Raw genomic sequence first — 22,770 nt, 5'->3', positions numbered from 1 at the left:
ATTTAAGTGTGACAAATGTGCCACAAAATAAGAAATCAGGAAGGGGGCAAATACTTTTCCACAGCATTGTAGTTGCCATGACGCCTTCATTAGCAGCCTAAGCAGAGAGCACCTGTAAATGTGTAGCTACAAGTGTAGTTATTTTTTAGGCGTTTTCAATTATTGTCTTTACGCAGCTCTTTTGTTTTTGATATCATTTAGATTGCATTGCATATATCTGATGTTTATAGGCCACAGATTTGCAGATTGACTGGAAAGTTAAGACGTTTTGAGAAATATAAAAAAAACGAATAGCCTACATCAAACAAAACAAACCATTTCGAAGTTGCAGCAAATTGTTGACAGCGATGCATTTTAAACTGAGTGCATTGGTGGCGCGTTAGAGGAAATCCTCCACGGATGACGTAAGAAAGAAACTGCAGTAGTACCACAGGGTTATGCCGCGTTCATGTGCCAGTCGGAACTTCGGATATTTCAGATTTGTTAACTGTTTCTAGTTATACACGTGCTGCGACATGTCTGACTTTCCTGGTTCCGACTAGCACTTGAACGCGGTTTATAGATTTAAAAAAAATATATGGCAGTACTGCGTCAATAGGCTCCTAGAGAAAAGGAACTAAACACTACAATGGTCAAGTGTATCTAGAACATATATGAATGGGGCGGCAGGTAGCCTAGTGGTTAGAACGTTGGCCCAGAAACTGAAAGGTTGCTGGATCGAATTTCCGAGCTGACAAGGTAAGAAAATGTCCACATAACCCACTGTTCCCTGGTAGATCGTCGTTGCTATTAAGAATTTGTTCTTAACTGACTTGCCCAGTTAAATTAAGATCAAATAACAGCTGTCGTCCAGTAAACCACGTCACTTGTAAATCGTTCTTCCGGGATTGCTTCCGCATGGTTTCCATTAGATAGCCCAGACACAAAGTCAGACTGTCTATATCAAAAAAATTATTTTGGCTTGCCTTCGGCATAAACTTATGAACTTGAAGGTTATACTATTAGGAGTTAGGTTCAAATCATATTTTAATGAAGAGAAATTGTAGAAATAGGTGGGGTTTATGAATTTGTGGCTGTAGTAACTAATGACGGCACGCCCACCAACCACACAGAAGCGTATTAAAAGCAAAATAAAAGAGAAGCGCATTGACCATTTGATTCTGCCAAACTAGGAGAAGAATCTGCCCAATTATTCAACAAAGGTAAGAAATTATCATAGCTACCAACTCTAGATTAGTTGGTTGCCATTCTAAAGTGCATTGAATAGTGGCAATAAAGTAGACCTAATAAATGTAGATTGCCTTAAAGCACCGATAGTGCATAAGTATCCTTCTACTTTAATTAAGAAATGACAAGGTTGATTTGTATGACGGTTGGTTGTGGAAGTGAAAAAGGTTGTTCACAGATTGCTCTTTCAACTTAAAAAAAAACATTTACACCTCAATTTGGTCGATGGTTTACATTCTAAACTTCTGGAATCTTCTCCAAGACATGTAAAAAGTTGCTAATAAAACGCCTAGAACGGGACTACTCTTCAAAATGAAAATGCATCATCCTTCCTTGGAGTTGATTAGTCACAGCAATACGAGGAAACACAGAACCCGGTTTTTCACAAACATCTTAAGGCTATGTTCATTGATACATTTAGCCTTAAGATGATTTTGGGAAACCGGGCCTGGATCAGTGAGGACTGAATAATGTACTGTTAAAGTATTGGAACTAGCCTTTACTAGAATGTTTTGTGTTCTATTTCCTAATTCTATATGGGAACACCTAAATCACCTGGTACTGAGCTCACTGTAAAACGGATGCACTTTGCCCCCTCAAAGAAACTTTATTATGTCCATATCTCCTACACCACTGATAGTAAAGACTATATCTATTTGGTTCCTCCCTGCCTATAAGTAACAGATATGAACATTATTCTCTGTGACTCTTTCTGGAACCTTGTGGTGTTCAATGTAGGACAGGGCAGGCTAACTTTTCTGTGGTCTGGAAGTTGAATGTCTGGCTTAGGTAAAATCTCAGTTTAAAAGGGAGATTTATTTTGTACACACACTTACTTATGTATTTCTGCCTCTCAAACACAGGGCATTATCAATGCCAGACATGTTGCTGTGGAGACCGCAAACTTCACATGGCAGATGGGGTTTGGAGCATAAGCAATAATTGCAATTTTTTTTTTCTAGATTTTTGTTTTGTTAAAGCCACTTCAACAGGAAGCACTATCTCTTACTCTCAAGAATGCACAAACATAACCACACCCCCCTACAATCCAATAACTAGGACATATTTATTTTAGCAGTTTTATTTTATTTAACTAGGCTAGTCAGTTAAGAACACATTCTTATTTACAATTACGGCCTACCCCGGCCAAACCCAGACGATGCTGGGCCAATTGTGTGCTGCCTTATGGGACTCCCAATCACAGCTGGTTGTGATACAGCCTGGAATTGAACCAGGGTCTGTGGTGACACCTCTTGCACTGCGATGCAGTGCCTTAGACTGCTGTGCCACTCGGGAGCACCAAGGTTAGTCTCATTGGGATCCAAAGAATCCCTTTAACAAGAGAGACCTGGTCAAAAAAAGCAGCACACAAAGTTTGACACACCGTCCTACAGTATGTGTGCACAAGCTTGCGTATGTGCCGAGTCAGAGTTACATATAGAATCCCGATTAGTTCAATGGGATCTCTGTGGGCCTAGTCGTAAAGCTTTGTCATTTTAACTTTTAAAATGTATTACCTTTGACTGTGACACAAACACAACCAGTCATGATGGTGTCATCCGATTGTCAAACAATCACGTCAATGAGCTCCTTTACTACACGCACACATTCGTCCACTCAAAACATATTTCCAGCCTCCAAACAGTGGTGAATGGAAAGAGACATGCGTTACACAACAACAAAAAAGTGTAATGACATTTAGCCATTGTCATTAGGCCAGAATATATGCGTCCACTGCCACTAACTTTCCTGAACCACCATATGTGCTTTTGGTGTCATGGAACTTGCACAATTGGTGGCTGACTAAATACTTTTTTGCCCCACTGTATGTGTACTGTCCCTCTTGCTTGATAGTTCTTGAGTGGGTGGAGGCACTGGAATGTATAGAGAAATAGCAGTAGTATTGGGCGTGCCGGTTTGTGAAAGGTGTGCCTGTATGACCGATTTGTCATGTTTGGCTCAGATTTGTGTAAATGACAGGTGTGTGTGTACATGGTGGGAGTGTCCATAGGTTTGTCATATAAAAAGAGACCTGTAGTACTTTAGTTTTTGTTCTCTTTAGCCCCCATTGTGTACATATATATTTTTAGTCCAGAAGTAGGCTTGGAGCCAATCAAATTCTTGGCACGTGTTCTTACACAAGTGTTTCAAAATAGCAGAGCGAGAAGCTGCTTGAGAGGAGAGCTAGATAATGGATTCCTAATGGGGATCAGCTTTCACCTGGTCGACTCCCCTTCAGATCAGAATCACCGAAAGACGAGAGGCAAGAAAGGGAGAAACGTTTTACATTTTGGGCATTTAACAGACTCATCCAGAGGAACTTGCAGTCAGTGCATTCCACTTACGGTAAGATGGCTACAGTTGGCGGGAGAGATTGAGATCCACCCAAATGAGTGGGCGTGTCAGTGGGCGTGTTCGACATTGCAGTTGACTTTAAAGGTGGGTCGAAACGGACTAACCTTGCATCATAATTAACTGCTCAATATTATTTGTCGGTCAGTCCGTCACAATTGACCTATGATCCATCACGGGTTTGATGCTCTCGAACATGGCCAGTGCCTCCTTTAGGCAGTAGGGCAGGCTACTTCAGGGGCCTGTTCTGGAGGACATAACATTACAGAACTTTTCAGATAAATGATTATCTGTTCTACACGATAATTGTCTATCTGTCAGATAGAATAGGAAATTGTGCCAGCTCTATTAACTATATTTCGGAACGTTTCACATCACTGAATATACCCATTAACCCTCTCCACTCCGGCCATTCCAGATGATATCCATGAATGGCGGGAGCTCAGGCGGGATGAAATTTGAGGGGCTGGTAGATGCGTCAATCATCCGTGTCCCGCCCCACCACTACATCCATGTCCTGGACCAAAACACCAATATCGCCCGTGTGGAGATTGGACCGCTCACCTACATCAGACAGGACAATGAGAGGTGAGGAGTGTGTGTTGGTGCGTTTATCTGATAAGATCTGCGTGTAATTACCTAATTACAAGTGCGGTTGGTTGTTGGTTTCTTCTAAGCCTACTGATGCCAAACAAGCTGTGGTTACAGTGTCACACAATGGTTGACAGCACACTTTGAATGTTGCCAAATATCACATTTACCCAGATTAATTCCATATGTGCTCCTCTGTGGCTGGTTTAAACATATGATTACTCACACATGCATACACATGAACAGGTGCATAGAGGTTTATTACATTGCTAGAGTGGAAGTAGGTGGTGCATTCTAGATGTTTCTTTACAGGCTTAGGTTAGTCAACATATGCCATGTACAAACACGTTTACACTCTGTATGTACAGTATCTGTGTAGACTAGTATTTCAGTCCATAGGTGACTATTGTGTCCTCCTTCCCAGAGTACTGTTCTCCCCTGTGCGAATGACCATGGTCCCTCCTCGCCACTACTGCGTGGTTCTCAACCCCGTTGCTCGCGACGACCACGGACAGGTGCTCTTCGACCAATCAGGACAGGCCAAGCTTCGCCATGCGGACCTGGAGATCCGGCTCACCCAGGACCCCTTCCCCCTCTACCCTGGAGAGGAGATCCAGCAGGTACGGTCTGTTTGTTAGACGTCAGCGCTAAAGCCTAGGTGTTAGCAGTGCAGGGAGCTAATGCAAGTCTTCAGGTCTCTGTGCAGGGATTGCTCAGCACACAGGTGTGGTTCACTGAACCACCTCCATTACAATCCCATTGAGCTAAAGCGTAGGTATTCACTTTGAAAGATAATATAACTGTCTGGGACCTGGGTGCTAAACTGGTTCTCCTGCATGCTACACTGTGTTAGCCTGCAGAGTTAAAGCCAAGGCATTAGACGTTTGGAGAGTTGAAGCCATTCTTATTACATGGGTGTCAATCTCTTTTTATATATATACAGTTTAATTTGGAAGTTTACATACACCTTAGCCGAATATTTAAAACTCAGTTTTTCACAATTCCTGACATTTAATCCTAGTAAAAATCCTGTTTTAGGTCAGTTAGGATCACCGCTTTCTTTCAATAATGTGAAATCTCAGAATAATAGTAGAGAATTATTTATTTCAGCTTTAATTTCTTTCATCACATTCCCAGTGGGTAAGAAGTTTACATAAACTCAATTAGTATTTGGTAGCATTTCCTTTAAATTGTTTAACTTGGGTCAAATGTTTAGGGTAGCCTTCCACAAGCTTCCCACAATAAGTTGGGTGAATGTTGGCCCATTCCTCCTGACAGAGCTGGAGTAACTGAGTCAGGTGTGTCGGCCTCCTTGCTCGCACATGCTTTTTCAGTTCTGCCCACTATTTTTTTTTGTTTGAGGTCAGGGCTTTGTGATGGCCATTCCAGTACCTTGACTTTGTTGTCCTTAAGCCATTTTGCCACAACTTTGGAAGTGTGCTTGGGGTCATTGTTCATTTGGAAGACCAAAACCGTAGTCTGGCTTTTTTATGGCGGTTTTGGAGCAGTGGCTTCTTCCTTGCTGAGTGGCCTTTCAGGTTATGAAATTGCTCCCAAAGATGAACCAGACTTGTGAAGGTCTACAATTTTTTTTTCTGAGGTCTTTGCTGATTTTTTTTTGATTTTCCGATGATGTCAAGCAAAGAGGCACTGAGTTTGTAGGCCTTGAAATGCATCCACAGATACACCTCCAATTGACTCGAATGATGTCAATTAGCCTGTCGGAAGCTTCTAAAGCCATGACATAATTTTCTGGAATTTTCCAAGCTGTTTAAAGGAACAGTCAACATAGTGTATGTTAACTTCTGACCCACCCATTGTGATACAGTGAAATAATCTTAACAATTGTTGGAAAAATGACTTGTCATGCACAAAGTAGATGTCCTAACGGACTTGCCAAAACTATAGTTTGTTATTAACAAGAAATTTGTGGAGTGGTTGAAAAACAGGTTTTAATGACTTCAACCAAAGTGTATGCAAACTTCTGACTTCAAGTATGTATGTATGTATATTCTATATCTCCCAGCACGTGACAGTGCTGCAGATCGTCTACCCAGACACCGCCCTGCGCCTTCAGGCTCTACTCGACTTTGAGGAGGTGGGAGGAGAGAAGAGGGTGGCTGGAGACGAGTGGCTGTTCGAAGGGCCAGGTGAGTTCTCTGGGTACCACTCCTAACACATCCATTACAATTTACTTCGGTCCTTACAGGGGTCATATTGATAAATGTGTATATATTTTTTTTAACCAAATCAGAGCATTGATTTAACAAGATAACTAGTGCTCTTTCATTTTTTCTAATTTGACTTGTTGAAGTCAAATCCAATTTGATTCATCACGTACAGTTTATAGCAGGTTTAAAAGGTGCATTGAAATACTCCCTCAACAATGCAGTACAGATATCAATAAAAAATAACAAGTAGTAGAAGAAAGTAGTATGCAAGAAACATAGTGCATTCCACCCTAGTCATAGACTGTTCCCTCTGCTACTGCATGGCAAGTGGTACAGGCGCGCCATGTCTTGGTCCAAGAGGCTTCTAAACAGCTTTTACCCCCAAGCCATAAGACTCCTGAACATCTAATCAAATGGCTACCCAGACTATTTGCATTGCTGGTGCTACTCTGTTGTTATCTATGCATCGTCACATTAATAACTCTACCTACATGTACACATTGCCTCTGTACCGGTACCCCCTGTATATACTGCTGCTCTTTAATTATTTGTTACTTTTATTTCTTATCCTTTTTTTATTATTATTATTTTTTCTTAACTGCATTGCTGGGTAAAGGCATTTCACCTGTTGTATTTGGCGCATGTGACAAATATACATTTTTTTAAACATTCCAAACAGTATATAGTACCCGACTCAAAACACAGCCTGATTGCCTAATAATGCTTCTCTAACCCCCGACCCCTAACCTCTACCCTCCCCATAGGGACGTACATCCCCAGGAAGGAGGTGGCAGTGCTGGAGACCATCAAGGCCACGGTGATCAAAGAGAACCAGGCCATCCGCCTCCGAGCGCGCAAGGAGGGCGTGGACAGGAGCGGCGTCCGCAGGGTCACTGGTGAGACACATATATTGTATTTTTTATTGTGCATATAATGTATGTACACAAAAGTATCAGATGTCGTATCGCTATCATACACAGATTTGTGCGCGCACACACACACCTACCTAGCTGAGTGATTCCCTGTGTGTTTTGTCCAGGTGAGGAGTGGCAGGTGAGAAAGGTGGGGGCGTATCTACCAGGGGCTCATGAGGAAGTCCTCGACATTGTCAACGCTTTCATCCTCACTGACAAGGTAACAACGCCCTCCTCTCTCGCCCTCACTTTATCTATCACTCCCCTCCCTCCTTCACTCTCTCCCTCTTTACCAATCACTCCTCATTCCTTCTCTCTCTCTCGCTCTCTCCACCATTTACTCCCCCTCCCTCTTTTCTTTTCCCCTCCTCTCTCCTGCCCTTTATTTTATTTTTGTATTCATCCACCATCTCTTGTTCTCCCTCTTGATTGGCGTTCTCCAATAGTTGAACTGTTGGATTATTTTGCTCTTCACTCGCAGTTGTTTAGTAGCCTAAACCTATTCCTGACCAACAGCCTGTTATTTCACTGACTGATAATAAATCAATGTGATTTTGTTTCACTGAATTTCCATCTGTATAGGCTATTTGTTTAATTGTTTTTCTGGCTGGGCAAATAAGTGGAGGTGGTATATCTCATTTTTGTTTTTCATGCAATGTAGCCTAAATCAAGATTAGGCCTATTATTTTGCTTGCGTATTAGCAACTCCAAAAACCCACAGAGGTTGTGAAATATGAATATGAGACTCGTGTGTTTTTGAATATGGGATTGGATATTATTTTTCTCTGTACCATGATGAAGATAAGATCCTACGCCTGCTTCTAATGAGGTGAGGTTAGGAAAGGGATGAAACGTTGATTTAATTTTTTTTTTTTTAAATGCATGTTTCAAAATGTATCTTTAAAAAAAAAAAAATAGCGGTTCCACATCTCAGTGGGAAAAATCTTATTTGTATTTTATTCTGTTATATTCCATTATATTCCTACTATAAAATGTCTGACTGATCGGATAGGTGTGTCTTGTCTGTTTTTAAATAAGCAAAATAACGAACTATTGATTTCATTTGAATGGCGCAGCCAGGGCTGCACTGACCCGTAACATAGGCCTAATTAAACTCCATATGCTCTTCTATTCATTAGAAAATACATGTTATTAGTCTTGATGTTTTGTAGGACCTGCCTCAACAAATTCAGGTTTTTCTTTTCACTCTCAGAAAGCACTGCACGTGCGAGCAATACGGCCATTCCGTGACGCCGGGGGGCGGGACCGGCGCACTGGGGAAGAGTGGCTTGTTACCATGGCGGAGCGGGAGGCACACATCCCGTCTGTTGCTGAGGAAGTGGTGGGAGTGGTCGACGTGACCACGCTGAGCAGCCGTCAGTACTGTGTGATCCTGGACCCGGTGGGACCAGACGGTAAACCACAGCTGGGTCAGAAGAGGGTGTGCAAGGTGAGACTGGGAAAGAGAGCGCTGTCTTACACTCCTTTGTTTGGTCAACTGTTTGTTTAGTCACTCATTGCTGTTTTACACACTGGCGGCGAGGAAAGTTCAGTGACTTCGTTTGTTTATTAATTTGCCTTTTGTAGTTTTTAGTCACTTCCCCAATTAGCTTTAATTTAACACTGCTCTCTCTCCTCCTCCCAGGGGGAGCGTTCGTTCTTCCTGCAACCAGGGGAGCACTTAGAGGAGGGCACCCAGGATGTTTACATTCTCTCTGAGGAGGAGGGCCTGCTGCTGAGGGCCGTAGAGGCCTTCAAAGATACACAGGAGGTGAGGGAAGAGGGGGGAGGGAGGGGGAAATGGTGGAAGAATTTAAATGCAGATGGGAGGGGAAACAAATGGACCTTAGTCAAATACAACAACAATCCTTAACAGGACTGACTGGTTTGGCCGGTACACAATCCATTCAATATACACTTTCTCTCTCTCATTTTCCCCCACTCTCCTCCTCTCTCCTTCATTCTCTCTCTCCCTCCTCCTCTCTGCCAGCAAGAGGAGGAGGAAGAAGAGGAGGAGGAGGAGGAGGAGGAGGAGAGGGCCAAGCTCTCCCGGAGGGGTGGAGTCCAACGTCGCCCCGGTGACCGCTGGATGCTACGTGGACCAATTGAGTACGTCCCCCCGGCTACCGTGGAGGTGATGCTACGGCGACAGGCCATCCCATTGGACGAGAACGAAGGGATCTATGTCCGAGACATCAAGACAGGAAAGGTGAGTGTTTACCCAGCTGAATGATTTGAAGACGGGCTACGTCCCAAATGACAACTCGACCGTTAAGTTTAGCCAGTCATTTTGACTGAGGTTAGGGCTAGGTTAAACAGAACTTGACAGTACATTTTTTTTTACATTAATTCTGACTGGTTGAGGTTTGAGATGGGCTGTTAAAACAGAAAAAAATGTAAACCAGTGCCTAGCACTGGGATTGAACCCACCCCACCATCTTAAGAGCCATAGCTCACGGTTGAACTAATGGTAAAAGGCGCTCACATTCCTCCTAGTGGACAGTATCTCTCCACGTCTTTGGGACCAGGGGCCTCCGTTTATAAACTGTGCTTATGTACAAAATATACCCCGACATGTGCGTGCTCCAGTTGTCACACAAAAGTTGGCATTTATATTAAAACAATTTCGATGTGAGAATGTACTCACCTCTCTGGAAACTTTAGACCATGTACATGCACATCGACTAGTGGTTGAAATTGTACTGAAAGCTGGCAAGTAAGTGAAAATGGGGGGGGAAGTTATGAAAATTAAAAGCAGGAAAGCATAAACAAGAATTCAGCCATTTGCTGTTAGTGAGAAGAGCACAAATATTTTAAACATGTTTTTTAATCTAAAATAACTAAGACATAGGAATCTTCCTATTTATTTTCATAACCATTGCAGAATAAATTCCTCACCTTTTCTGGCTTGTGATGAGTTCATATTCCTGAAGTAGCCATACAACACATTACCATGTGCATCACTCACTTAATTGGACCTAGTCAAGCTTATGTCAAGTTTTGCAATCCCATAGGCACCGCGGTTTATAATATACAGGTAAACAGTTAATGTTTTGCATTGAAGTAGGACTACTGTACGCTTCTGTAATTGCATTTAAAAAAATTGTAGCCAGCCATAGACAATGTTTCAGAATTCACGGGCAGTCCATGTTTAGGTTGGGGGAAAGTCAACATTCTGCTGACAGGTCCGCAACCATTTTGACACAGTCCTTTGCCAGATTCAGCATAAATTACGCAGGTTGACATTTTTGTAATGGGTCTGGCCCTGGAAGCAGAACCGAGTGGTTTCCGCTAGATGGGTCAGCTACATAGTCAAAATGGACTATTATCGTTAAAATTCATTAGAACCAAAAAATGTGCTTTTTAGTCTTCTTTTAAGGTGTTGGGGTTAGCAGTGTGGTTAAGGTTAGAGTTGGGTTTAAAATCTGATTTCATGACTTTGTGGCTTTGCCAGCTATTGACCATTCTGCAGAGCTGCTTCCATTACATGAGCCATCTCAATAAATGCCAACCTGAAATAAATTACTGCAAAAGATTAAAACAACCAGCTGCACTGGCTTCCAGGTTATAACTGCAAAGTGGCTACGTTCTGCATGCATATGGGGCTCAGTTACTGTTACTTTTGTAACCGAATGAAAACATTTTAACCGATTTTTAATGTGGGAAAAATATGATGCAAATGCAGAATGTGATTATTCACAAACTCTCAATCAGCCCCAATTAGTCCTGGCCGGAGCACCCGTCGAGACCTGGCACGTCCAACAGATGGAGCCATCGCCTCGTGATTGTATACACTGTCTGTCACCAGGCCTCGACGAGTCTCCCCCTGATGGCTGACCTGCTGTACGACACAATACATTTGATTAATTTTAAACACCAGTGGTGCAACTAGTGTTTTCTAACGGCACTGAACCAAAACAGTGGCATGCGGGAGGGAAGCAAAACTTTCATCTCGAGGCGACAGGAGAGGGTGTGCAAAATGCAATATGTAGAAATCGCTCCACCGTTTCCTGGTTGCTAAAATTCTAATAGTTTGCCTAATTTTTGTTTGTGAAATATGTATTTTCAGTAACCAAAAATATTACATTTTTCTGTTTGAAGCTGTTGTACAAAATCGAAAGTCAAAGACAGGAAGCATAGAAGTAGTGCACATGGAACAGATCTACCCCTTAGACTTGCTTTCAGTGAGAATGACAGATCTATCTGTAACTCTCACTTCTATGTGAATTTGGTCAGGTCGCCCAAAAAGTTACATAATTGCAGCTTTAATTATTATATAACATCGGCATATCTATTTTAATATAGAATAGCTCAAAACATTACTAATCATTGAAAATGACATTCCCAATTAATAATTTTCTGGTAAAAAAAAAAGTGGGATTGCACCTGCTCCATTGCTCGGGTGCCTATGATACAGTACACTATTGACCAGGGCCCACAGGACTCTGGTTAAAACTAGTGCACCATGTACTGTAGGGGGGCCATTTGGGACGTACACTAAAACACCTGATTCGAGTGATCCAGGGAATCCATTCGCCTGTTTATTTCTCAGCCTTAAATTCCCACCCACCTCATCATCCCTCTCCCCCATTGGCTGCCTGGTTCTAGGTCCGTGCTGTGATTGGCCACACCTACATGTTGACGCAGGACGAGGAGCTGTGGGCGAAGAATCTGCCTCAGAATGTTGAGACCCTCCTGGCCTCCACAAAGGACCCCCTGGCTGACCGCTCGGACCGCAGCAAGGAAGTGGAGATGAAGGACCGGGACAAGACCAAGGTGGTGTCCTACAGGGTGCCCCACAACGCTGCCGTGCAGGTCTACGACTACAGGGAGAAGAAGGCCAGGTAAACATGGCTGATAGACAGCCGGATGTGGAGGCACTGGCCCTGTCCAGAAATAACCTGTATACTAGCCCAGGTCTGCATTCCAAATGGCACCCTATTCCCTATATAGTGCACTACTTTTGACCAGAGTAATATTGGGTCCCTCTCCCCACCCCCTCTCCTGTCTTGTCCTCCCTCTCTACTTTTCTCCCTCCCCTCTCTCAGGGTGGTGTTTGGGCCAGAGATGGTAATGTTGGGTCCTGATGAGCAGTTCACCGTGCTTTCCCTGTCAGGGGACAAGCCCAAGAGGGCCAACGTCATCAAGGCCGTGTGTCTGCTGCTGGGGCCGGACTTCTTCACTGACATCATCACCATAGAGACGGCCGACCACGCACGCCTGCAGCTGCAGCTCAGCTACAACTGGTAGGGTTTGTGGGTGGGGGACGACGACGACGTGTGCTTGTTTGAGGATCCTCTGCGATTTGGTGTCCTTAGTCTAGTCTGTAGGCCAGCCGATGTATTTAATATCTCTACTTCCTCTCTTTCTCTCACTCACTCAGGCACTTTGACCTGAAGTCTCCCGCGGACCCGTCCCAGGCTGCGGCTCTGTTCTCTGTGCCTGACTTTGTGGGCGACGCCTGTAAAGCCATCGCCTCCCGCGTCAGAGGAGCCGTCGCCTCCGTGCAGTTTGACGACTTTCACAAGGTCCGTCCACACTTCAATCGTCTAAATCTGCACTTTTCTGGCCTTTTTTTTTTTTTTTTTTAATACCCTTTTTAATTCTACATGGCCTCCAGCCCTTGGCGATCGTAGTTAGGTTGGCCTATACGCCACTTTGGAAACCGCAAGCCAATTGATTCAAAGACTACAATGACACCCCCATGCTTTAACCTCTTCTTTAACGCCCTCCACTCCACAGAACTCCAACCGGATCATCTGCTCCTCTGTGTTTGGCTTTGATGACAAGCTGGCAGTGCGTCCCAGCCTGCGCTTCCACCAGAACAGTCTGGTCATCAGCAGTGTGGACATCCAGTCAGTGGAGCCAGTGGACCAGAGGACCAGAGACGCCCTGCAGAAGAGTGTCCAGCTGGCCATCGAGATCACCACCAACTCCCAGGAGGCTGCCGCACGGTATGACACATGACACACACACGCGCACCAGGGGAGAACGAATGCCACCTCTGAAGCCATTGATGTTCAAGGCCAACCATGGTACTGCAGGCATTGTAAGCCTAAAACAGGATCCCCCCATTCTAGTGAATGGAAAATGTCAATCTTTGAATTTGTTTTTAATCAAAGACAATCATGGTACCAATAATTGCTTCTAATACCACAGATATAAATCTCATTACAGAAAAAGTTAAAAGAATAATTTATTTGCTCATGGCAGCCTGCAGTACCACCGTCTGCCTTCAATTTGAGTTATTTAATGGGACTGGGCAGCATTGAGCTAGCCTGCAACTCAATTCCTGGAGTAGCTCAAGCTGTACATGAGACGCTATCTTAAGAATTAATTTGGCTTCAATGCGCTATTGAGTATTCACATAGGAATGAATGGTGTCACGTGATTGATGGCATATATATATATATATATATATATATATATACCCACGCTTACAGCAGCAATTAGGGTTAAGTGCCTTGCTCAAGGGCACATTGACTGATTTTTCACATAGTTCGGCTCAGGGATTTGAACTTGTGACCTTTCAGTTACTGGCCCAACACTCTCAATTGCTAGGCTATCTTCCACCAGACACACACACTGAGGTGATTTTTGCCTGTTTGGTAAGCGTTAACCCCCCCCCGTTCCTCTCTTTGTATTTCTCTCTTCCCTCCCTGCAGCCATGAGGCAGAGCGTCTCGAGCAGGAGGCGCGTGGTCGTCTGGAGAGGCAGAGGATCACAGACCAGGCGGAGGCAGAGAGGACCAGGAAAGAGCTGTTGGAGCTGGAGGCCCTCAGGTGACCATTGATGCTGTTAAAACTAATGCACGTTAGCATCGCTTTTGGTAAATATAATGGCAGAGGGATATCATTAGCATAACGCTGGCACATTAGCTTTGCCGATGGAAAAATGTTATGGCAAGAAGCTAGAATTGGCATGGCTAGTGTTAGCATCTTGCTGCTGTTAGTAGTGTGAATGCGAAGCTTTACCGAGTAACATTTAGATCAGAGTTCCTAACATAATGTAGCTGTTGTGTGAATGCGGAGGTTAGATCTGTGTGGTGAAGTTTCCCCTAGGTACAGATCTAGGATCAGTTTTCCCTCCCCCCGCTTCATGTGTTTTGTCCAAATATTGGTGGATTCAACTAATACAAAAATGGACAACCTGACCAGAGAGGTCCAGGACCTGAAGAACAGTTTGCAGTTTTCCCAGGGTCAGCTCGATGAGTTGAAACAGGAGAAAGGCAAGATGACCGCAATCTGTAAGTCATTGAGAGACTACATCAGTTCTGTGTGTGAATCCATGATAACAATGATTGATAAGGGAGGGACAATCAAGGTGGAATAACATGGTTCGGGACGGAATTGCCAAATCTCCACATGAGACCACAGGAAGATTAGGGTGGAGCTGCGGCCACAAGACATCTCCCTTCAATAACCCCCCCCCCGCCCCACCAGTTCTGACCGGGAGGGGTGGTCCAGCGCCCACTTGATCGCTAGACATTCTTTCTCCACAGTGGAATATCTTCTTCGTGGCAACAGCTTCCGGCTAATGTACATGACTGGGTGTTCCTCACCTTCTTGTAGCTGTGATAGGACGGCACCCACCCTTGTTTTGGACACATCAGTCTGGTTTGGAGAAGTCCGGGGTCACCAGCACGGGTCCAGAACACAATGCTCCCTTTAGGTTCTGGAAGGCTTTCTCTGTCCACGTCATCAGGGCGGGCTGACTGCCCCTGGTCAGGCTGGCTAAGGAGGCAAAATGAGGAATAAATCTCCGGTTGTAACTAGTCAACCCCACAAACGTGTGTATCTCTTCTTGGCGAGGGGGAGGGGCCAGTCCAGAATTGCCTCCATTTTCTTCACCTGGCATTTGACACATCCCCTCCCGGTCGTGTACCCCAGGTTACTCAGCCTCTAGCAGGCCGAGCCAACATTTATTTGGGTTTGCTGTTAGCCCCGCCTCCCGTAAGGCCTGCAGTACCGCACTCACCTGGCTTAGATGTCTCTCACTCGCTCCCATGGATCACAATATCATCGATGTAAGCCACCGCGTACTCACGATGGGGATGGAGAATTCGGTCCATCAACCTCTGGAAGGTGGCCCGGGCCCCGTGCAACCCAAAGGCAAGCTTCTTGTAATGGAACAGCCCGCCAGGGGCCTCGGGAGTTAAGGGCACATACCAATAACCCTTTGTCAGGTCGAGCGTGCTGATAAATCGGGCGGTCCTGAGTTCTATTAATTCATCAGTTCGGGGCATGGGGTAGGCGTCGAACTTCGAGATTTTGTTTACCTGTCTAAAATCATTACAGAAGTGAATGGTGCCATCTGATTTTGGCACCAACGCTATGGGGCTGCACCACTCACTATTTGACTCTTCGATTGTATCAGCTTTCAACATCGTTTTTACCTCCGTCCTGACGGCTACTCTCCTTGCTTCCGGTATGCGGTAGGGTCTCAACTTCACCTTTTTCCCGGGTTCGGTGATGATGCTGTGCTGTACCAGATCGGTGTGTCCTGGTTCACTGGAGAACACTTCCTGGTTCCGGCCGACCAACTCTCTCAGCTTCAGTGCTCTGCTGCTCCCCCAGTGACACCTCCGCCGGCTTGGTCTCTGTGGTAGCCTTCTTCAGGGAAATAGAGTAGAGTACATCATTTGTGTTCCATTTCTTTAGAAAATTCTGACCTTTTTAGGTAACTTCAGCCACTTTCTCAAGGACTTCGTATGGCCCATTCCATTGGGCCAAAAATGTACATTCTGAGGTGGGGACCAACACCAACACACATTGGAGAGAGCGTAGAAATTAATCTATGACCACTTTCTCGATGGGTGTCAGTGGTTCAGCAGGTGGGCTGGCCAAGAGTTGACTAATTAGATCATGCATTTACGATCAGGGTGGACGCTGTAGGATTATACACCCAATCATGGAATCTTTGTGCCCTGCTAATCAGGGTGTAACTATACCAGCGCGGGATTGACTTTTTCAGCCACTCGTAATGCGTCGACTGGTCAGCCGTCAGATCCTGATAGCTCTTCTGTGCCGCTCCTGACAGGAAGGGTGCTCGCAGGCTGGCGCATTTCTCATGGGGCCTTTTCACCCTAGCCGCCGTCCTCTCGAAGGCTTGGCGGTAAGCCGCGATGTCGTCAGCTTCTGCCAACTTCAGTGTAAACCTACTGGGTTTGGGACGAGAGACTGCTGCGCCTGCCACTATGCCGGCCTTGGTGGCACCTGGCTGGGTTCAGATCACAGGAGAGCTGTCTGCTGACGCTGTTCCTCCAGCAGTTCCCGATGCATAGCCTGCTGTGCTATGTTCGCCTCCACCAGCTGTTTCACCAATGCTTCCATTGTGTTCTGTCTGTTTTTAGTTATTGAGCTTGGTTTGGTGTGCCCGCATTCTCCACCATATGTAGCAGGCTCAAGGGTGTGGGGTTTCCACGTCACCAAGTTCAATAACAAAACACACAAGTAGCATAATTAGAATGCAAATGGGAAGTTTATTAGGGAGTTTTGCACATTGGGGGGAATTCGCCAACTATTTCAGTCCACAATCTGTTCTCATTGTCCCGTTCTGCAGGAGTAATCCTAAAACTCAGGTCCTCAGCCAATCCGGTTCGGTACACGAGGGAGGGAGGGAGGGGTGTGGGTGTGTGTGTGTGTGTGAATCTTTCTTCTCACACTCTCCACAACACATCCTTCACTCTCCGTAACACACATGCACACTTCACTCTCCATTCTCTGCCCCTTTGTGCAGGCCGCTCCCTCTTTTATCCCCCAGGCTTAATGATCCACTCGTTGGGGGCAAGAAGTCCATACAAGGCTCTGGGGTGGAGCCAGCAGGCTGCAAGATATATACATATACAGTGGGGGGGGGGGGAGTATTTAGTCAGCCACCAATTGTGCAAGTTCTCCCACTTAAAGTTGAGAGGCCTGTAATTTCCATCACTTCAACTATGACAGACAAAATGAGAAAAAAGGGGGAAAAATCACATTGTAGGATTTGTAATGAATGTATTTGCAAATTATGGTGGAAAATAAGTATTTGGTCAATAACTAAGGTCTTGGCTCATTTCTTTTGATTTTCCCATGATGTCAAGCAAAGAGGCACTGAGTTTGACAGTAGGCCTTGAAATGCATCCACAGGTAATAATAATATAATATATGCCATTTAGTAGACGCTTTTATCCAAAGCGACTTACAGTCATGTGTGCATACATTCTACGTATGGGTGGTCCCGGGGATCGAACCCACTACCCTGGCGTTACAAGCGCCATGCTCTACCAACTGAGCTACAGAAGGACCACAGGTACACCTCCAATTGACTCAAATGATGTCAATTAGCCTCTCAGAAGCTTCTAAAGCCATGACATAATTTACTGGAATTTTAAAGGCACAGTCAACTTAGTGTATGTAAACTTCTGACCCACTGGAATTGTGATACAGTGAAATAATCTGTTATTTAATTGTAATCTGTTAACAATTGTTGGAAAAATGACTTGTCATGCACAAAGTAGATGTCCTAACCTACTTTCCAAAACTATAATTTGTTAAGAAATTTGTGGAGTGGTTGAAAAACAAGTTTTAATGACTCTAACCTAAGTGTTTGTAAACTTCTGATTTCGTGTGTGTGTAACTAGGCAAGTCAGTTAAGAACAAAGTCTTTATAATGACGGCCTTCTCCTATGTCCTAGTGTAATTGAAGTGTTGTGGTGGTTGCAGGTTCACTTGGCACATCTTAAGCCTTTTCTTTTGGGGTGTTGCTACAGGCCACCAAGTGCTAACAGTCAGTATCTAAATTATGTGTGTGAAATGCTCGAATGTGTATGTGTTGGTTCTGTAGCTCAGTTGGTAGAGCATGGCGCTTGTAACGCCAGGGTAGTGGGTTCGATCCCCGGGACCACCCATACGTAGAATGTATGCACACATGACTAAGTCGCTTTGGATAAAAGCGTCTGCTAAATGGCATATATTATTATATATTATGTTGTAAACAGAGAGGTCTACCTTTTGACCTGAATATTGTCTGGTTTTCATCAAGATGTCTGCTCAAGAGGAAGCTTCTCACTGTAACCAGTGCCTGTAATCTGGTTCAGGTTATTAATCAACCTACCTGGGTGTTTACAAACACTACAGGAACAAGATCATCCACATGTATCGATCACATTGTTTTTACTAATACTGTAGAACTTTGTTCTAAAGCTGTATACCCATCAAATGAGGTGATCACAATATCGTGGCTATAACCAGGAAAGCCAAAGTTCCAACAGCTGGGCCTAAAATAATGTATCATACAAAAGGTTTTGCTGTGACTCTTATGTGGATGATGTTAAAAATATTTGTTTGTCTGATTGTGATTTAATGAGGAGCATCCGGACACTGCACTTGATGAAATTGCTTCTTCCAATTTATTGTTAAAAATGCACCTGTTAAGAAACTGACTGTAGAACTTTTACGGCTCTATGGATTGCTGGAATTGAAAAACTGTGGTTGAAAACTCTATAGCCACCAGCTATCTGTCATCTTTAATCTGAGTTTAGAGGAATGTTTTTGTCCTCAGGGCTGGAGAGAAGCCAAAGTCCCAAGAGTGGTACAGCGGCCTTTACTGTTTCTAACATCAGACCTATAAGCTTGCTGCCAGCTCTTAGCAAACTGTTTGACCAAATGCAATGCTGTTTCTCTATAAACAAATTAACAACAGACCTTCAGGATGCTTATAGAGAAGGGCACTCAACATCTACTGCACTGACACAAATGACTGACTGGTTGAAAGAAATTGATAATAAGATTGTGGTAGCTGTACTGTTAGATTTAAGTGTAGCCTTTGATATTATTGACCATGACCTGTTAAATTTGTGAATGGCTTTTCAATCCATATCATGGATTCAGAGCTATAGAGGGTTTTCTTTAATGGAAGCTTCTCTAATGTCAAACTTGTAAAGTGTTGTGTACCGCAGGGCAGCTCTCTAGGCCCTCTACTCTTTTCTATTTTTTTCACCAATGACCTGCCACTAGCATTAAACAAAACATGGACACACATGCATGCTGATTCAACCATATGCGCATCAGCAACCACAGCTAATTAAGTTACTGAAACCCTTAACAAAGAGTTGCAGTCTGTTTTGGAATGGGTGGCCATCTCTAAAACTAAGAGCATTGTATTTGGTACAAATCATTCCCTAAGTTCTAGACCTCAGCTGAATCTGGTAATGAATGGTGTGGCTGTTGAACAAGTTGAGGAGACTAAATTACTTGGCGTTTACCTTAGATTGTAAATGGTCATGGTCAACGTATAGATTCAATGGTTGTAAAGATGGGGAGAGGTCTGTCTGTAATAGTTTCTCTGCTTTTTTGATACCACACTCCAAAAAGCAAGTCCTGTAGGCTCTAGTTTAGTCTTCTCTTGATTATTGTCCAGTCGAGTGCTGCAAGGAAAGACGTAGTTAAGCTGCAGCTGGCCAAGAACAGAGCAGCACATTTTACTATTCATTGTAATCAGAGGGCTAATATAAATACTATGCATGCCAGTCTCTCTTGCCTAAGCGTTGAGGAGAGACTGCCTGCATCACTTATTTTTATAAGAAATGTTAATGTTGGAAATCCCAAGTTGTTTGCATAGTCAACTTACATACTACTCTGACACCCACACTTACCCCACCAGACATGCCACCAGGGGTCTTTTCACTGTCCCCAAATTCAAGAATTCATACAGTATTATATCGAGCTGTTTTTGCATGGATCTCTGTTCCATCTCATATTGCTCAAGTGAAAAGCAAACCTGGTTTTAAAAAAACAGATAAAGCAACACCTCACGGCACAACGCCTCTCCCCTATTTGACCTGGTTTGTGTGTATTGATATGTAGGCTGTGTGCCTTTTTGTAATACTATTTTTATTTATTTAATGTAGTTCTGTCCTTAAGCTATTGTCTAATGCTCTGTGTTATGTCTTGTTTTGTGTGGAGCCTAGGAAGAGTAGCTGCTGCTTTTGCAACAGCTAATGGGGATCCTGACAAAATACCAAATCTAAAGGTGTGTCGTTGTGTTGCAGTGCGGCGGTGGAGAGTACAGGGGCAGCCAAGGCAGAGGCCCAGTCCAGAGCAGAGGCAGCCCGTATCCAGGGAGAGGCGGCAGTCAACGAGGCTAAACTGAAGGCTGAGGCCCAGCGGATTGAGGCTGTACGTATCCTCTCACTATGCTGTGTGTGCTGCGTGTGTATGGTCGACAGTGTTGTACATTGTATAATTCTTAAAGGTACACAACCAGGTGTGTGTGTGTGTGTGTGTGTGTGTGAAGGTGTTCTACATTGTGTAATGCTGAAAGGTTCACATACTATGTGTAGCTGACCTATAATTCTGTGTGCAGGAGGGCGAGCTGGACCGTCTGTCCAAGGCGAGGGAGCAGGAGCTAAACTATAAGTCAGCAATGGATCGTTTGGAAGTGGAGAAACAGCAGAAGCTGGCTGAGATAGAGAGCAACCGCTTTAAAAAGCTGGTGGACAGTATCGGCGCCGACACCCTGAAGGAGATGGCCAGAGCCGGCCCCGAGCTACAGGTACATAATTCCTTACATACTATAATACCGTCATATTTGTGCTACACAATCCATTTGTCTGAATAAAAATGGCACCTGGAGAATCTTTAAGCTCAGGTCAGAATCAATCTGTAATGTTTTATTTTACAATAACGTTTTACTGAGCAGGGTTTACTTTCTCCCACCCAATCTCAATTTAATTAAATTAGCTATATTGGCGTGACAAGACATAAAATACCATTTAGGATACTGGAACACAGGATCTTATTCAATCAGTTATAACGTAAAGAAGAAATGATCATATTACCTCAATCTCTCTGTTTCTGTCCCTCGCTCCCCTCTTTTCCCCACTCCCTCCCTTTCTCCCCCACCCCTCTCCCAGGTCAAGCTGCTCCAGTCTCTGGGTTTGAAGTCAACCCTGATCACAGACGGCTCTTCTCCCATCAACCTCTTCAGCACGGCCAACGGCCTTCTGGGAGCTCTTTCTCAGAGCCAGGGCCAGTGACAGAACGTTGACAAAAAGAGAATAATGTCCAGTCTGATAACATCCCCTACAGATGTAGGATTTCTGGTTGTTTTTTGTCTGTAGTAACTGACCATTAGGGATGTGATCTGTATGAGTGTACGGTGGCGATTATTCTGATGTGAGTGTGTGTACATAGATGTGTGTCTGACTAAAGACGTCCAAGTGAACATTCCCCTTGGTTTTACATGGCTTTTTTTACTCATCTGTTTGATGCCGTCAATGCTCTATAAAGTGCTGCCCACTCCATGTGTTGCATGTCTATACTAACCATAATCTGGGACAATAAGGAATCTTTCCTTGTTCTGCTTCTGAGGTTTATGCAAATGTATTGAATTCATTTGTTGATCCATTTATCAAAAATTAAAGCATGGCTTTTCCCCGACACCTTAAATGTCAAGGCTTCAGTTTGTATCCATGGTCTGTCTGTACACACACACACTGGAGGAAGTGTCTCAATCCATTTGAACACAGCATATTTTTGCAATAACCACCACTCTTCATCTACCTCTTATGTCTGTAGCTCATGCAGTAGTGACTAATAAAATCATTAAGCTACATGCTCTGGTCTGACTTATTTATTACGTCTTCTATTGGCTTCTCAGCCAAATGGCAGCCAAGCCACTTGGTTTGCTATAAAGCTGAGGGATGGCCAGAGCTTGAGAAATGTATGACAATTTGAGAGTTGTCATATCAATGTATATCGTAAATTGAAATTACCTTTGGAGAGCATTACAAATATTACTGATTGCACCTTTTGATCAATGATTTTATAGTGATTACATTAGAAGACCGCTGGATATTTTGGCACAGATTTTTACTCCATTTGGTCTATTCCCGACCATCCCAATGCATATTTGGGAATGTATAATACGTAGAACAAAATGTGGTTTAGTTGCAGGTAGCTGATAACGTAATTAAATGTTTTGTTTGTCCAAAGCGCAACAAGACCCACTATAACTTGGCCTACATACAGGAGAGGTCATTTGTGTAATTTTACTCTTATTTTCTGTTTGTTGGGGTGCGTGTGTGTACAATTTCTGTCCATAGGACGTCGCTAGCGTGCAACACTTCGTTTAAAGTATCCCTCATGACTCGGCCTGACTGGTACTGTATAACTCCACTTCAGGTGCGATGAGCAAAGTTGGGCCAGAAATGACCAAATAATAACCAAGCATGCACTGTATTTTCAATTGCTGGTGAATACTGTCAACAATATTGACCACATGACGGTTGGTTCACATGACCCCTAGGAATAAACATAGACCTACATAAATTGGTCAGTGAACCAGCGACAAAGGAATGCTTGAGGCAGTATGCATAGCTAAATTTGTATGTGAACGGCGCAAGTGGCGCGTTGGTCTACTATTTCCCCATCAGCAAAATAGACCCTGAGAGAAAAAAAGTAAGGGTACGCGGGGTGAGAGAGAAAAGCGAGCGAAAGCATCCCATTGCATGTGCTGCGCCGACTTCTCCCTCT

General features: G+C 44.0%; 1 protein-coding gene across 2 annotated transcripts; it reads left to right on the top strand.

The window, feature by feature from the left end:
- The first annotated feature begins 541 nt into the window (after positions 1–541).
- On the top strand, positions 542–21,850 carry LOC124037962 (major vault protein). Of its 2 annotated transcripts, none has more exons than XM_046353274.1 (17): positions 542–738; positions 3,998–4,167; positions 4,595–4,790; positions 6,197–6,320; positions 7,106–7,237; positions 7,381–7,475; positions 8,469–8,705; positions 8,901–9,026; positions 9,246–9,464; positions 11,864–12,099; positions 12,304–12,501; positions 12,639–12,783; positions 12,998–13,209; positions 13,921–14,037; positions 20,286–20,412; positions 20,600–20,788; positions 21,150–21,850. In XM_046353274.1, the coding sequence occupies exons 2-17, from the start codon at positions 3,998–4,000 to the stop codon at positions 21,270–21,272; spliced, it is 2,646 nt and encodes an 881-aa protein (XP_046209230.1). In that variant the 5' UTR covers positions 542–738; the 3' UTR covers positions 21,273–21,850. The 2 variants fall into 2 exon arrangements, with proteins under 2 accessions (XP_046209230.1, XP_046209229.1); XM_046353273.1 differs by lacking the exon at positions 542–738 and adding an exon at positions 957–1,202.
- The last annotated feature ends 920 nt before the right edge of the window (positions 21,851–22,770 follow it).

This window comes from Oncorhynchus gorbuscha, linkage group LG06 (genome assembly GCF_021184085.1).
Source record: "Oncorhynchus gorbuscha isolate QuinsamMale2020 ecotype Even-year linkage group LG06, OgorEven_v1.0, whole genome shotgun sequence".
NCBI lineage: Eukaryota > Metazoa > Chordata > Actinopteri > Salmoniformes > Salmonidae > Oncorhynchus > Oncorhynchus gorbuscha.
Note: the sequence above shows the minus strand (reverse complement) of the source record. Positions and strands in the feature narration are given on the sequence as shown.